The sequence below is a fragment of the Oncorhynchus mykiss genome, chromosome 7 (genome assembly GCF_057628025.1).
Source record: "Oncorhynchus mykiss isolate SJ-2025 chromosome 7, ASM5762802v1, whole genome shotgun sequence".
In the NCBI taxonomy this organism is placed as follows: domain Eukaryota; kingdom Metazoa; phylum Chordata; class Actinopteri; order Salmoniformes; family Salmonidae; genus Oncorhynchus; species Oncorhynchus mykiss.
The window spans coordinates 18368929-18385322 of record NC_143028.1 but is presented as its reverse complement, the minus strand read 5'-3'; the positions used below and the strand labels follow the sequence as shown (position 1 = coordinate 18385322).

General features: G+C 53.3%; 1 protein-coding gene across 1 annotated transcript in view; it reads left to right on the top strand.

Moving 5' to 3' along the window:
* The window catches only part of LOC110528816 (low-density lipoprotein receptor-related protein 1B), a 135546-nt gene that overhangs the window by 76779 nt on the left and 42373 nt on the right, over positions 1 to 16394 (top strand). The window contains exons 56-60 of the mRNA XM_090240491.1: positions 62 to 304; positions 3372 to 3481; positions 4288 to 4420; positions 7347 to 7592; positions 7934 to 8074. Of these exons, the coding sequence (XP_090096617.1) occupies positions 62 to 304; positions 3372 to 3481; positions 4288 to 4420; positions 7347 to 7592; positions 7934 to 8074 (873 nt within the window). The remainder of the gene's footprint in view (positions 1 to 61; positions 305 to 3371; positions 3482 to 4287; positions 4421 to 7346; positions 7593 to 7933; positions 8075 to 16394) is intronic.

Here is a 16394-nt window from a genome sequence, read left to right as displayed (position 1 = left end):
CAGGCCTCAGTGTCATGCGCCTAAAATCACTGTCGTTCCTTATTCCCCTTACACCTCTCAGAGCCAGCCACCTGCCCCTCCAGGGACTTTGTGTGTGACAACGGAGAGTGCATCTCGGCTCGTTTCCGTTGTGACGGTGACACGGACTGTGCCGATAGCTCTGATGAAAAAGGCTGTGAGACGCGCTCGTGCCCCGCGGACCAGTTCCAGTGTCTCAATCACCTCTGCATCTCCAACAAGTGGCTCTGTGACGGCCGGGAGGACTGTAAGATGGGGGAGGACGAGAGGAACTGCCAAGGACCTGGTATGAGCTCAGAGACACACACGCACGGACACACACACATGTACACATGCGCACACACACACACTTGATTTACTTACTGTATAGCTGTTGGATGGCTGCGGGTGAAAGTGGGGACTTGCTTTCACTGTCTTACTCAAAGCCTACAACCATGTTAATACCGCCCTCTGTTGGAATGCATGCTTGTGTGCGTCACACACCTTGTGATTGGGGGAGTGTGTGTTCGTTTGTGTTTGTTGGTGTTCGGCAACGGCTGCCGTTTTACGAGGTCACCAGTAAGCGTAGATACAGTTGGCTTTACTGTCTCACATTGAAAGCTAGAAAATAACCTTTAACACCTTCAGAAACAGAGTTATTCCCGCACGTGAACCAATTCTCAGTTGACAGTAGTTACAGATTTCACTCCACTGTAGTATGTCCTGACATTCACCTTTTATTTTAAGATTCGGAATCCCTTTGTGCTTCATTGCATGATTTGAATGCCTGCCAAACTTGAAGTCTTGTGGAGAAGTTAATGCAAGGCCAGAGTAGCTTCAAGGCACTTCAAATCTCGAGCAGATGGTTCAATATCAGCAAGCTGGCCTTCTCTCCTGTCTGATAACTACAGGTGTGAAATTAAAATGAGCTGTATGTCTCTCCCACCGAGATGTCTCCCTCTATCTCTGTCGCTGTCTCTCTCTCTTTCTCTCTCTTTCTCTCTCTCTGTCTCTCTCTCTGTCTCTCTCTCTGTCTCTCTCTCTGTCTCTCTCTCTGTCTCTCTCTCTGTCTCTCTCTCTGTCTCTCTCTCTGTCTCTCTCTCTGTCTCTCTCTCTCTGTCTCTCTCTCTCTGTCTCTCTCTCTCTGTCTCTCTCTCTCTGTCTCTCTCTCTCTGTCTCTCTCTCTGTGTCTGTCTGTCTGTCTGTGTGTCTGTCTGTCTGTCTGTCAATTCATTTTGCTTTATTAGCCTGACGTAACAATGTACTGTACATATAGCTTACTTTGGAGATTTACAATATTAACATCATTTAGATAATAATAATCATAATTGTCAATGGGACAACAGTAACAACAATAATCAAGGGTCAAAATAACCATACAGTGGACAATAACAATAAGCATACAGTAGAGGACATGTGCAGGTTGATTGGTCTGTCAGACACTGTACCTCATCATATGGCAGGCAGCAATGTAGTGTGCTGCCAACCCACAGCTCTCGGCGTCCTCCCCCAACAGGAAGGGTAGCTTATTCTCATAAGAGAGGTCTTTGAAACTTTGAATAAGGGTTTCGAATTTGGGGAACTGACACTCTACATTTTTTATGTTTTGACATTTTGTCAGGAAATGCAGCTCGGTCTCAGGTTCTGCTGTGGTGCAGTGGTTGCACAGCCTTTACTCTTCAGGGAGCCATGTTTTCCTGTCTACCCTTCTCAATGGCAAGACTGTGCTCACTGAGCCTGTACTTTGTCAAGGTGTTTTGAAGATTTTGATCAGTAACCATGGTCAAATAGTTTGCCACGGTGTACTGTCGATTTAGGGCCAGATAGTACTGCATTTTGCTTTGTGCTTGTGTTTCCCTGTAAGTAATGTAGTTTTGTTTTGACTGTGTTGTAATTTGGTTTATTCTGATTGATTGGATGTTCTGGTCCTGAGGCTTCAGTGTGTTGGTAGAACAGGTTTGTAAACTCAGCCCCAGGACCAGCTGGAAAAGGGGACTCTTTTCTTTGCTCAGCTCTTGGTATTGTAGGGCTTGGTAATGATATGAGAGGGGGTCACTGTATTTTAGATGTTTCCAAAACTTAATTGCTCTTTTTTGGGTTTTTATTATTAGTCGATATTGGCCTAATTCTGCCCTGCATGCATTGTTTAGTTTTGGAGGAGAATCTTACAGAGCTCTCCATCTAGGGTTTCAATTTGTTTTTTGTCCCATTGGGTGAAACCTTGTTTTGCATGTTGACCCCACACCTCGCTGCCATAAAGTGAAATTGGTTCAATGACACATTCAATACGTTATAGACAAATTTGAATAGGTATTTCAAATTTAATTAGTTTTTTAATGGCGTGGAATGCCCTGCGTGCTTTCTCTCTCGGTTCATTCACTGACTCATTAAGGTGTCCAGTTTAGCTTATTTTTTTATCTAAGTAATTGTAGTGTGTGCAGTACTCTATATATTTTGTACCAATTGAGAAGTTTGGTCGAATTCCCTGAGATCTGGGAATTGGTCTGTCTTTCTCTGACTCTTCTCTCCCTGTCTATTATCTCTCTCTGTCTCTCTCTCTCTGTGTCTCTCTCTCTCTCTCTCTCGCTGTGTCTGTCTGTCTGTCTCTCTCCCTCGTTCAATTCAGTTGCTTTATTGGCATGATTTAACAATGTACATATTGCCAAAGCGTACTTTGGAAATGGAACGATTCATTAGCAACATCATCAAGATGGTCACAAACAGGAACATCGAGGGTGTGGTTGATGATAAATAACACAAAGGCGTGCAGGTTTGTTGGTCTCTCTCTCTCTCCCTCTCTCCCTCTCCCTCTCTCTCTCTCCCTCTCTCTCTCTCTCTCTCCCTCTCTCATAATAACTTGTTTTTAATATTTTAGCTGAGTACTTTCTTTATATATTCACATGGAGAGTACCTGTGGACAGCTGTGGCTGCACTTGCACTGTAAATCCCTCCAATTGGAAGGGCCACACCGTGACATGCATGAAAAAGCTTTTCACCCCTCTCTCCCAGAGTCCAAATGGGAGTGAGACTGAATTGCTCTGATGGGTCCAAAGTGCTCCAAAACACGCTCGGAATAGCACTCAGAATGGACCCTCTGAAGCAGCTCTGTTTCTGGATCTGCAGCCATTGTGTTGCACTTGTATACCAGGTGGTGTCGTGGCCAGTCGAGAAGTATTTTCAGCCCCCGGTTTAATGGGGATTGTCTATGTCGTCAGCTCCTTTTTGTCTAGAGTGGTCCTGCGTGGATCAGTCGGTAAGAGCGTGGCGCTAGCAACGTCAAGGTTGTGGGTTCAATAACTACACATCATACAAATGTGTGCACTCACTGTCCTGTCAAGTCATTTGGAATAAAAGTGCTATGTTATCTGTTTCAGCGGTCCTTCCGTCCTGCGCCCTGAGTGAGTATGAGTGTGTCGGGGGAGGCTGTGTGTCGGCCCGCCTGAGGTGTGACGGCCAGCGAGACTGCCCCGATGGATCTGATGAGGTGAGTGCTCTCTGATGAAGCCCTGATTGCAGTCCCTGATTGCACTAGCCGCTGAGCCTCATCATCTGTGCGATGATCCAGGATACCTTTCATGTCTGTTGTCCGTTAATGTATGGCATTTGTTCATAAGGTCATCGACGTGAAAATGTGTCCTAATTTATCTTGGCCCATATTTTCATAGGAAATCCCCCTGAAATGTTGTTGTATGATTGCCAGCACGACTCATCTGTGTAAAATGTAAAGATTGCTCTTGGCAATCAATATCCTTATCTCTCAAGTTACCTGGATACAAGTAGTGTGGTAATGTTTGCCTGTTCCCTCCAAACATCAGGGTCCCGTAGGATCTCGGTGTAATTAAAACTATGCTTAGTTCAGAGTCACCTCCGTACAGTGGAAGCTTACCTCTCCTTTAATAAGGTCTTTCTCCACAGCCAACAGAGTCCCCTGGAGAGAGCGACGTCATCCTAGACTCGTGCATTATATATTAAAGCAATCTCACCAAAGGCCAAGTATTTCGCGCCAGGGGGCATGTTGATTAATTCAACCTATAACTCACAGTTTATAACACATCCCCCTCTGTCATGTTTTGTAAAAAAAATATATAATTCTCATTTCATCTGAAAATGACAATGGACAAAATCTTCTTCTCCTGTTTCTTCTTCTGCCTCGCGTACATCATAATGTAATGTTAAAACTTGGACAAGCCACTTTGAGACCTGGCAGTGGCTTGGTAGAGGACAGGGGTGTATGTGTTTGTTGTTATTGAGGTGTGTGTGTGTGTGTGTGTGTGTGTGTTGTGCCGACAGGTAGACTGTGTGAGGGAGTGCAGGGAGGATGAGTTCCTGTGTCTGAACAGAGCTCACTGCATCCCCAGCCGCTGGCATTGTGATGCCCTGCCTGACTGTGTGGATCACAGTGATGAGCATAACTGTGTCCAGGGTGAGCCTAGAACACACACACACACACACACACACACACACACAATGTTCTTTACAACATGTGTGTTGTATTATTCACTCAGTCAGTATTATGTAAGAAAAAATATGTGTCCATTGCTGTCTCTCTTCAGTCAGGGTGCTCTCTGAAATTGTGAGGACATGTTGATGGGTACAGTGGTGGGAAAAGTACCCAATTGTCATACAGTACGGTACTTGAGTAAAAGTAAAGATACCGTAATAGAAAATGACTCGAGTAAAAGTGAGTCACCCAATAAAATGTTAATTGAGTAAAATTTGGTTTTAAATATACTTAAGTATCAAAATAAATGTAATTTGCTCAAATATACGTAAGTATCAAAAGTAAAAGTATAAATAATTTCAGATACTTTATATTAAGCAAACCAGAGAGCACTCATTTCTTTTTTTTTTTTTTTTAATGTACGGATAGCCAGGGGCACACTCCAACACTCAGACATCATTTACCAGCAAAGCACGTGTGTTTAGTGGATCTGCCAGTTCAGAGGTAATAGGGATGACCAGGGATGTTTTTTCTTTTCTTTTCTTTTCTTGATAAGTGCATGAATTTTCCATTTTCCTGTTCTGCTAAGCATTCAACATTAGTACTTTTGGGTGTCAGAGAAAATGTATGGTGTAAAAAGTACATTATTTTCTTTACGAATGTAGTGGAGTAAAAGTACATGATGTCTAAAATATAAAAAGTGAAGTACAGATACCCCCAAAAACGACTTAAGAAAAAATCATTTAAAGTACTACTTAAGTACTTTGCACCACTGGATGGGAGAGGCGAGTAGAAAGTGGGTTGCAGTATTAATCAATATAAAGAGAAACAGCTGTTCCCTCATCTCCTCAGAAAAGCATGCACGTTCAACCTGTTGCGGCTTCAAGTCACATAACATCATTTCATGACTTGAGACTCGACTTGATAGAAAAATAACTCGAGACTTGACTTCGACTTGGAGCCTCAAGACTCGGGACTTGACTTTGACGAGAGACTGATGGCTAAATTATCTGGCCAGGTTTGTCGGTCATTTCGAGGCAGTCTCAGTGCAATATTTTCCACACAGTCACAGTAGTCGCTGCATTGCACTTGCAAAATGAACGTGTAGCAGATTGGCTAGTGTAACACACACACTGCACACTGATTGGACCAGCAAACGGTCAATCAAGACAGGTTGGGTGAGCTAGTGAACAGATATATACAGTTCCAGTCAAAAGTTTGGACACACCTACTCATTCAAGGTTTCTCTTTATTTTTTGCTATTTTGTACATTGTAGAATAGTAGTGAAGACATCAACACTATCAAATAACACACATGGAATCATGCAGTTACAAAAAAGTGTTAAACAAATCAAAATATATTTTATATTGGAGATTCTTCAAAGTAAGCCTCCCTTTGCCTTGATGGCAGCTCGGCACACTCTTGGCAACCGGCTTCATAAGGTAGTCACCTGGAATGCATTTCAATGAACAGTTGTGCCTTGTTAAAAGGTCATTTTTGGAAGTGCTATGAATGAACTGGCTGTCATGAGGACCGCCACAGGAAAGGAAGACCCAGAGGTACCTCTGCTGCAGAGGATAAATTAATTAGAGTTAACTGCACCTCAGATTGCAGCCCAAATAAATGCTTCACAGAGTTCAAGTAACAGACACATCTCAACATCAGCTGTTCAGAGGAGACTACGTGAATCAGGCCTTCATGGTCAAATTGCTGCAAAGAAACCACTACTGAAGGACACCAATAATAAGAAGAGACTTGCTTGGGCCAAGAAACATGAGCAATGGACATTAGACCGGTGGAAATCTGTCCTTTGGTCTGATGAGTCCAAATTTGAGATTTTTGGTTCCAACCACTGTGTCTTTGTGAGACGCAGAGTAGAATGATCTCCACATGTGTGGTTCCCACTGTGATGCATGGAGGAGGTGGTGTGATGCTGTGAGTGTGCTTTGCTGGTGACACGGTCTGTGATTTATTTAGAATTCAAGGCACACTTAACCAGCATGGCTACCACAGCATTCTGCAGCAATACGCCATCCCATCTGGTTTGCGCTTAGTGGGAATATCATTTGTTTTTCAACAGGACAATGACCCAAAAAACACCTCCAGGCTATGTAAGGGCTATTTGACCAAGAAGGAGGGTGATGGAGTGCTGCATCAGAAGACCTGGCCTCCAAAATCACCTGACCTCAACGCAATTGAGATGGTTTGGGATGAGTTGGATGGCAGAGTGAAGGAAAAGCAGCCAACAAGTGCTCAGCAGATGTGGGAACTCCTTCAAGACTGTTGGAAAAACATTCCAGGTGAAGCTGGTTGAGAGAATTCCAAGAATGTGCAAAGCGGTCATCAAGGCTTTTTTGAAGAATCTGAAATATATTTTTGATTTGTTTAACACTTTTTTTTGGTTACTACATGATTCCATATGTCTTATTTCATAGTTTTGATGTCTTCACTATTATTCTACCATGTAAAAAATAAAGACGAATCCTGAAATGAGTAGGTGTGTCCAAACTTTTGACTGGTACTGTATGTGTATTTTTTTTAATTGACAGTTCTATTTGGGACTCGACTTGAGAATTGGACCTTGTGACTTACTTGTGACTCAAATAATAGTGACTTGGTCCCACCTCTGATGTATTGAGTATTACTCTCCCAAGTGTAGGCCTGGTTACCTGGGGAAAAACGTATATTTATATATATATATATATGATTTGTCCCCAAAATATGATTGGTCACCTAAATGTTTTTTTTTTTATATATATATTTTAAATATATTTAGGTGACCAATCATATTTTGGGGACAAATCATATTTAGTTAAAAAAATCATATTTTTGTTGTAAAACTATTTTGGTGAAAAATCATATTTAGGTGAAGAAAATGTGTTTCCTACTGTATTGTTTCTCTTGCAGCAGCCCACTCTTGCCTTGCGGATGAGTTTATCTGTACCAACACACTGTGTAAGCTTTACATCTGGGTGTGTGATGGAGAGGATGACTGTGGAGATAACTCTGATGAAGACTCTGACATGTGTGCTAAACTGCCGTGTCCACCGAGCAGACCCTACCGCTGTCGGAACGACAGGGTGTGTCTGCGCTCGGAGCAGGTGTGCAACGGAATCGACGACTGTGGGGACAACTCCGATGAAGACAATTGTGGTGAGTCCAATCATGTCTGCTAACTTTTGAACTTAATCGTTCAGATGATCACAAAGAACCCAGAATCACAAAGCTCCTCAGTTTTGTCTACGTGTTTTATTTCACCTTTATTTTAGCAGGGAGTCCCATTAAGACCAATATCTATTTTACAGGGGAGTCCTGTACACACACACACACACACACACACACACACACACACGTCCATCATTGTTGGTGTAAAAAAATGAAAGCTGGAGATAGCAATAGCCTCGCTATGGTGTTGAAACATGCCTGTTCTATCTTTGGCCCCATGGCTGTTACCTTCTCCTTCTCCCCCTGGCTGGTCCTGTATCCTGGATCAGAAGATGTGATGCGGACCCCAAGGCCCTGTGGTAAGGTGGAGTTCACCTGCAGTAACCATCGCTGCGTCGCGCAGGAGCTGCAGTGTGACCTGTTCGATGACTGTGGAGACGGGGGCTCGGATGAACTCCACTGTAAAGGTGGTACGTGGCTTCTAAAGTCTCTCGCTCTTCGATGTTGACCTTTGTCTCTCTATCTCTCTTTCAAAATATCCCTCCCTCCATATCGATCTCACTCTCTGTCTTTGTCTCTCTCTTTCGCTCTCTCTCACACTCTCTCGCACGCTCTCGCACGCTCTCGCTCGCTCTCTCTAGCACACGCTCTCGCTCGCTCTCTCGCTCGCTCTCGCTCGCTCTCGCACGCTCTCGCACGCGCTCGCTCGCTCTCTCTCGCTCGCTCTCTCTTGCACGCTCTCGCTCGCTCTCTCTCGCACGCTCTCGCTCGCTCTCTCTCGCACGCTCACTCTCGCTCTCTCGCACGCTTACTCTCTCGCTCTCTCGCTCTCGCACGCTCTCGCACGCTCTCGCACGCTCCGCACGCTCTCGCTCTCTCTCGCACGCGCTCGCTCTCTCTCGCTCGCTCGCTCTCTCTCGCACTCTCTCCCTCGCTCTCTCTCGCACTCTCTCCCTCGCTCTCTCTCGCACTCTCTCCCTCACTCTCTCTCGCACTCTCTCCCTCGCTCTCTCTCGCACTCTCTCCCTCGCTCTCTCTGTCGCACTCTCTCGCACTCTCTCCTTCGCTCTTTCTCGCACTCTCTCCCTCGCTCTCTCTCGCACTCTCTCCCTCGCACTCTCTCCCTCGCACTCTCTCCCTCGCCCTCTCTCCCTCGCTCTCTCTCGCTCTCTCTCCCTCGCTCTCTCTCGCACGCTCTCCCTCGCTCTCTCTCGCACGCTCTCCCTCGCTCTCTCTCCCTCGCTCTCTCTCGCACTCTCTCCCTCGCTCTCTCTCGCACTCTCTCCCTCGCTCTCTCTCGCACTCTCTCCCTCGCTCTCTCTCGCACTCTCTCCCTCGCACTCTCTCCCTCGCTCTCTCTCGCACTCTCTCCCTCGCTCTCTCTCGCACTCTCTCCCTCGCTCTCTCTCGCACTCTCTCCCTCGCTCTCTCTCGCACTCTCTCCCTCGCTCTCTCTCGCACTCTCTCCCTCGCTCTCTCTCGCACTCTCTCCCTCGCTCTCTCTCGCACTCTCTCCCTCGCTCTCTCTCGCACTCTCTCCCTCGCTCTCTCTCGCACTCTCTCCCTCGCTCTCTCTCCCTCGCTCTCGCACGCTCTCCCTCGCACGCTCTCCCTCGCTCTCTCTCGCACTCTCTCCCTCGCTCTCTCTCGCACTCTCTCCCTCGCTCTCTCTCGCACTCTCTCCCTCGCTCTCTCTCGCACTCTCTCCCTCGCTCTCTCTCGCACTCTCTCCCTCGCTCTCTCTCGCACTCTCTCCCTCGCTCTCTCTCGCACTCTCTCCCTCGCTCTCCCTCGCACTCTCTCGCACTCTCTCCCTCGCTCTCTCTCGCACTCTCTCCCTCGCTCTCTCTCGCACTCTCTCCCTCGCTCTCTCTCGCACTCTCTCCCTCGCTCTCTCTCGCACGCTCTCCCTCGCTCTCCCTCGCACTCTCTCGCACTCTCTCCCTCGCTCTCTCTCGCACTCTCTCCCTCGCTCTCTCTCGCACTCTCTCCCTCGCTCTCTCTCGCACTCTCTCCCTCGCTCTCTCTCGCACTCTCTCCCTCGCTCTCTCTCGCACTCTCTCCCTCGCTCTCTCTCGCACTCTCTCCCTCGCTCTCTCTCGCACTCTCTCCCTCGCTCTCTCTCGCACTCTCTCCCTCGCTCTCTCTCGCACTCTCTCCCTCGCACTCTCTCCCTCGCACTCTCTCCCTCGCACTCTCTCCCTCGCACTCTCTCCCTCGCACTCTCTCCCTCGCTCTCTCTCCCTCGCACTCTCTCCCTCGCTCTCTCTCGCACTCTCTCCCTCGCTCTCTCTCCCTCGCTCTCGCACGCTCTCCCTCGCACGCTCTCCCTCGCTCTCTCTCGCACTCTCTCCCTCGCTCTCTCTCGCACTCTCTCCCTCGCTCTCTCTCGCACTCTCTCCCTCGCTCTCTCTCGCACTCTCTCCCTCGCTCTCTCTCGCACTCTCTCCCTCGCTCTCTCTCGCACTCTCTCCCTCGCTCTCCCTCGCACTCTCTCGCACTCTCTCCCTCGCTCTCTCTCGCACTCTCTCCCTCGCTCTCTCTCGCACTCTCTCCCTCGCTCTCTCTCGCACTCTCTCCCTCGCTCTCTCTCGCACGCTCTCCCTCGCTCTCCCTCGCACTCTCTCGCACTCTCTCCCTCGCTCTCTCTCGCACTCTCTCCCTCGCTCTCTCTCGCACTCTCTCCCTCGCTCTCTCTCGCACTCTCTCCCTCGCTCTCTCTCGCACTCTCTCCCTCGCTCTCTCTCGCACTCTCTCCCTCGCTCTCTCTCGCACTCTCTCCCTCGCTCTCTCTCGCACTCTCTCCCTCGCTCTCTCTCGCACTCTCTCCCTCGCTCTCTCTCGCACTCTCTCCCTCGCTCTCTCTCGCACTCTCTCCCTCGCTCTCTCTCGCACTCTCTCCCTCGCTCTCTCTCGCACTCTCTCCCTCGCTCTCTCTCGCACTCTCTCCCTCGCACTCTCTCCCTCGCACTCTCTCCCTCGCTCTCTCTCCCTCGCACTCTCTCCCTCGCTCTCTCTCCCTCGCTCTCTCTCCCTCGCACGCTCTCCCTCGCTCTCTCTCGCACTCTCTCCCTCGCACTCTCTCGCACTCTCTCCCTCGCTCTCTCTCGCACTCTCTTCCTCGCTCTCTCTCGCACTCTCTTCCTCGCTCTCTCTCGCACTCTCTCCCTCGCTCTCTCTCGCACTCTCTCCCTCGCTCTCCCTCGCTCTCTCTCGCACTCTCTCCCTCGCTCTCTCTCGCACTCTCTCCCTCGCTCTCTCTCGCACTCTCTTCCTCGCTCTCTCTCTCTCGCACTCTCTCCCTCGCTCTCTCTCTCTCGCTCTCTCCCTCGCTCTCTCTCGCTCTCTCCCTCGCTCTCTCTCGCTCTCTCCCTCGCTCTCCCTCGCTCTCTCTCGCACTCTCTCCCTCGCACTCTCTCCCTCGCACTCTCTCCCTCGCACTCTCTCCCTCGCACTCTCTCCCTCGCACTCTCTCCCTCGCACTCTCTCCCTCGCACTCTCTCCCTCGCACTCTCTCCCTCGCACTCTCTCCCTCGCACTCTCTCCCTCGCACTCTCTCCCTCGCACTCTCTCCCTCGCACTCTCTCCCTCGCACTCTCTCCCTCGCACTCTCTCCCTCGCACTCTCTCCCTCGCTCTCTCTCGCACGCTCTCCCTCGCTCTCTCTCGCACTCTCTCCCTCGCTCTCTCTCGCACTCTCTCCCTCGCTCTCTCTCGCACTCTCTCCCTCGCTCTCTCTCGCACTCTCTCCCTCGCTCTCTCTCGCACTCTCTCCCTCGCTCTCTCTCGCACTCTCTCCCTCGCTCTCTCTCGCACTCTCTCCCTCGCTCTCTCTCGCACTCTCTCCCTCGCTCTCTCTCGCACTCTCTCCCTCGCTCTCTCTCGCACTCTCTCCCTCGCTCTCTCTCGCACTCTCTCCCTCGCTCTCTCTCCCTCTCTCTCCCTCGCTCTCCCTCGCTCTCCCTCGCTCTCCCTCGCTCTCCCTCGCTCTCCCTCGCACTCTCTCCCTCGCACTCTCTCCCTCGCACTCTCTCCCTCGCACTCTCTCCCTCGCACTCTCTCCCTCGCACTCTCTCCCTCGCACTCTCTCCCTCGCACTCTCTCCCTCGCACTCTCTCCCTCGCACTCTCTCCCTCGCACTCTCTCCCTCGCTCTCTCTCCCTCGCACGCTCTCCCTCGCTCTCTCTCGCACTCTCTCGCACTCTCTCCCTCGCTCTCTCTCGCACTCTCTCCCTCGCTCTCTCTCGCACTCTCTCCCTCGCTCTCTCTCGCACTCTCTCCCTCGCTCTCTCTCGCACTCTCTCCCTCGCTCTCTCTCGCACTCTCTCCCTCGCTCTCTCTCGCACTCTCTCCCTCGCTCTCTCTCGCACTCTCTCCCTCGCTCTCTCTCGCACTCTCTCCCTCGCTCTCTCTCGCACTCTCTCCCTCGCTCTCTCTCGCACTCTCTCCCTCGCTCTCTCTCGCACTCTCTCCCTCGCTCTCTCTCGCACTCTCTCCCTCGCTCTCTCTCGCACTCTCTCCCTCGCTCTCTCTCGCACTCTCTCCCTCGCTCTCCCTCGCACTCTCTCCCTCGCTCTCCCTCGCTCCCTCTCGCACCCTCTCCCTCGCTCTCTCCCTCGCACTCTCTCCCTCGCTCTCTCTCCCTCGCACGCTCTCCCTCGCTCTCTCTCGCACTCTCTCGCACTCTCTCCCTCGCTCTCTCTCGCACTCTCTCCCTCGCTCTCTCTCGCACTCTCTCCCTCGCTCTCTCTCGCACTCTCTCCCTCGCTCTCTCTCGCACTCTCTCCCTCGCTCTCTCTCGCACTCTCTCCCTCGCTCTCTCTCGCACTCTCTCCCTCGCTCTCTCTCGCACTCTCTCCCTCGCTCTCTCTCGCACTCTCTCCCTCGCTCTCTCTCGCACTCTCTCCCTCGCTCTCTCTCGCACTCTCTCCCTCGCTCTCTCTCGCACTCTCTCCCTCGCTCTCCCTCGCACTCTCTCGCACTCTCTCCCTCGCTCTCTCTCGCACTCTCTCCCTCGCTCTCTCTCGCACTCTCTCCCTCGCTCTCTCTCGCACTCTCTCCCTCGCTCTCTCTCGCACGCTCTCCCTCGCTCTCCCTCGCACTCTCTCGCACTCTCTCCCTCGCTCTCTCTCGCACTCTCTCCCTCGCTCTCTCTCGCACTCTCTCCCTCGCTCTCTCTCGCACTCTCTCCCTCGCTCTCTCTCGCACTCTCTCCCTCGCTCTCTCTCGCACTCTCTCCCTCGCTCTCTCTCGCACTCTCTCCCTCGCTCTCTCTCGCACTCTCTCCCTCGCTCTCTCTCGCACTCTCTCCCTCGCTCTCTCTCGCACTCTCTCCCTCGCTCTCTCTCGCACTCTCTCCCTCGCTCTCTCTCGCACTCTCTCCCTCGCACTCTCTCCCTCGCACTCTCTCCCTCGCACTCTCTCCCTCGCACTCTCTCCCTCGCTCTCTCTCCCTCGCACTCTCTCCCTCGCTCTCTCTCCCTCGCTCTCTCTCCCTCGCACGCTCTCCCTCGCTCTCTCTCGCACTCTCTCCCTCGCACTCTCTCGCACTCTCTCCCTCGCTCTCTCTCGCACTCTCTTCCTCGCTCTCTCTCGCACTCTCTTCCTCGCTCGCTCTCGCACTCTCTCCCTCGCTCTCTCTCGCACTCTCTCCCTCGCTCTCCCTCGCTCTCTCTCGCACTCTCTCCCTCGCTCTCTCTCGCACTCTCTCCCTCGCTCTCTCTCGCACTCTCTTCCTCGCTCTCTCTCTCTCGCACTCTCTCCCTCGCTCTCTCTCTCTCGCTCTCTCCCTCGCTCTCTCTCGCTCTCTCCCTCGCTCTCTCTCGCTCTCTCCCTCGCTCTCCCTCGCTCTCTCTCGCACTCTCTCCCTCGCACTCTCTCCCTCGCACTCTCTCCCTCGCACTCTCTCCCTCGCACTCTCTCCCTCGCACTCTCTCCCTCGCACTCTCTCCCTCGCACTCTCTCCCTCGCACTCTCTCCCTCGCACTCTCTCCCTCGCACTCTCTCCCTCGCACTCTCTCCCTCGCACTCTCTCCCTCGCACTCTCTCCCTCGCACTCTCTCCCTCGCACTCTCTCCCTCGCACTCTCTCCCTCGCACTCTCTCCCTCGCACGCTCTCCCTCGCTCTCTCTCGCACGCTCTCCCTCGCTCTCTCTCGCACTCTCTCCCTCGCTCTCTCTCGCACTCTCTCCCTCGCTCTCTCTCGCACTCTCTCCCTCGCTCTCTCTCGCACTCTCTCCCTCGCTCTCTCTCGCACTCTCTCCCTCGCTCTCTCTCGCACTCTCTCCCTCGCTCTCTCTCGCACTCTCTCCCTCGCTCTCTCTCGCACTCTCTCCCTCGCTCTCTCTCGCACTCTCTCCCTCGCTCTCTCTCGCACTCTCTCCCTCGCTCTCTCTCGCACTCTCTCCCTCGCTCTCTCTCCCTCTCTCTCCCTCGCTCTCCCTCGCTCTCCCTCGCTCTCCCTCGCTCTCCCTCGCTCTCCCTCGCTCTCCCTCGCACTCTCTCCCTCGCACTCTCTCCCTCGCACTCTCTCCCTCGCACTCTCTCCCTCGCACTCTCTCCCTCGCACTCTCTCCCTCGCACTCTCTCCCTCGCACTCTCTCCCTCGCACTCTCTCCCTCGCACTCTCTCCCTCGCACTCTCTCCCTCGCACTCTCTCCCTCGCACTCTCTCCCTCGCACTCTCTCCCTCGCACTCTCTCCCTCGCACTCTCTCCCTCGCACTCTCTCCCTCGCACTCTCTCCCTCGCACTCTCTCCCTCGCACTCTCTCCCTCGCACTCTCTCCCTCGCACTCTCTCCCTCGCTCTCTCTCCCTCGCACGCTCTCCCTCGCTCTCTCTCGCACTCTCTCGCACTCTCTCCCTCGCTCTCTCTCGCACTCTCTCCCTCGCTCTCTCTCGCACTCTCTCCCTCGCTCTCTCTCGCACTCTCTCCCTCGCTCTCTCTCGCACTCTCTCCCTCGCTCTCTCTCGCACTCTCTCCCTCGCTCTCTCTCGCACTCTCTCCCTCGCTCTCTCTCGCACTCTCTCCCTCGCTCTCTCTCGCACTCTCTCCCTCGCTCTCTCTCGCACTCTCTCCCTCGCTCTCTCTCGCACTCTCTCCCTCGCTCTCTCTCGCACTCTCTCCCTCGCTCTCTCTCGCACTCTCTCCCTCGCTCTCTCTCGCACTCTCTCCCTCGCTCTCTCTCGCACTCTCTCCCTCGCTCTCTCTCGCACTCTCTCCCTCGCTCTCCCTCGCACTCTCTCCCTCGCTCTCCCTCGCTCCCTCTCGCACCCTCTCCCTCGCTCTCTCTCTCGCACTCTCTCCCTCGCTCTCTCTCCCTCGCACGCTCTCCCTCGCTCTCTCTCGCACTCTCTCGCACTCTCTCCCTCGCTCTCTCTCGCACTCTCTCCCTCGCACTCTCTCCCTCGCTCTCTCTCGCACTCTCTCCCTCGCTCTCTCTCGCACTCTCTCCCTCGCTCTCCCTCGCTCCCTCTCGCACCCTCTCCCTCGCTCTCTCCCTCGCTCTCTCTCGCTCTCTCTCGCTCTCTCCCTCGCTCTCTCTCGCTCTCTCCCTCGCTCTCTCTCGCACTCTCTCCCTCGCACTCTCTCCCTCGCACTCTCTCCCTCGCACTCTCTCCCTCGCACTCTCTCCCTCGCACTCTCTCCCTCGCACTCTCTCCCTCGCACTCTCTCCCTCGCACTCTCTCCCTCGCACTCTCTCCCTCGCACTCTCTCCCTCGCACTCTCTCCCTCGCTCTCTCTCCCTCGCTCTCTCTCCCTCGCTCTCTCTCGCACTCTCTCCCTCGCTCTCTCTCGCACTCTCTCCCTCGCTCTCTCTCGCACTCTCTCCCTCGCTCTCTCTCGCACTCTCTCCCTCGCTCTCTCTCGCACTCTCTCCCTCGCTCTCTCTCGCACTCTCTCCCTCGCTCTCTCTCGCACTCTCTCCCTCGCTCTCTCTCGCACTCTCTCCCTCGCTCTCTCTCGCACTCTCTCCCTCGCTCTCTCTCGCACTCTCTCCCTCGCTCTCTCTCGCACTCTCTCCCTCGCTCTCTCTCGCACTCTCTCCCTCGCTCTCTCTCGCACTCTCTCCCTCGCTCTCTCTCGCACTCTCTCCCTCGCTCTCTCTCGCACTCTCTCCCTCGCTCTCTCTCGCACTCTCTCCCTCGCTCTCCCTCGCACTCTCTCCCTCGCTCTCCCTCGCTCCCTCTCGCACCCTCTCCCTCGCTCTCTCCCTCGCTCTCTCTCGCTCTCTCTCGCTCTCTCCCTCGCTCTCTCTCGCTCTCTCCCTCGCTCTCTCTCGCACTCTCTCCCTCGCACTCTCTCCCTCGCACTCTCTCCCTCGCACTCTCTCCCTCGCACTCTCTCCCTCGCACTCTCTCCCTCGCACTCTCTCCCTCGCACTCTCTCCCTCGCACTCTCTCCCTCGCACTCTCTCCCTCGCACTCTCTCCCTCGCACTCTCTCCCTCGCTCTCTCTCCCTCGCACGCTCTCCCTCGCTCTCTCTCGCACTCTCTCCCTCGCTCTCTCTCGCACTCTCTCCCTCGCTCTCTCTCGCACTCTCTCCCTCGCTCTCTATCGCACTCTCTCCCTCGCTCTCTCTCGCACTCTCTCCCTCGCTCTCTCTCGCACTCTCTCCCTCGCTCTCTCTCGCACTCTCTCCCTCGCTCTCTCTCGCACTCTCTCCCTCGCTCTCTCTCGCACTCTCTCCCTCGCTCTCTCTCTCGCACTCTCTCCCTCGCTCTCTCTCTCGCACTCTCTCCCTCGCTCTCTCTCTCGCACTCTCTCCCTCGCTCTCTCTCTCGCACTCTCT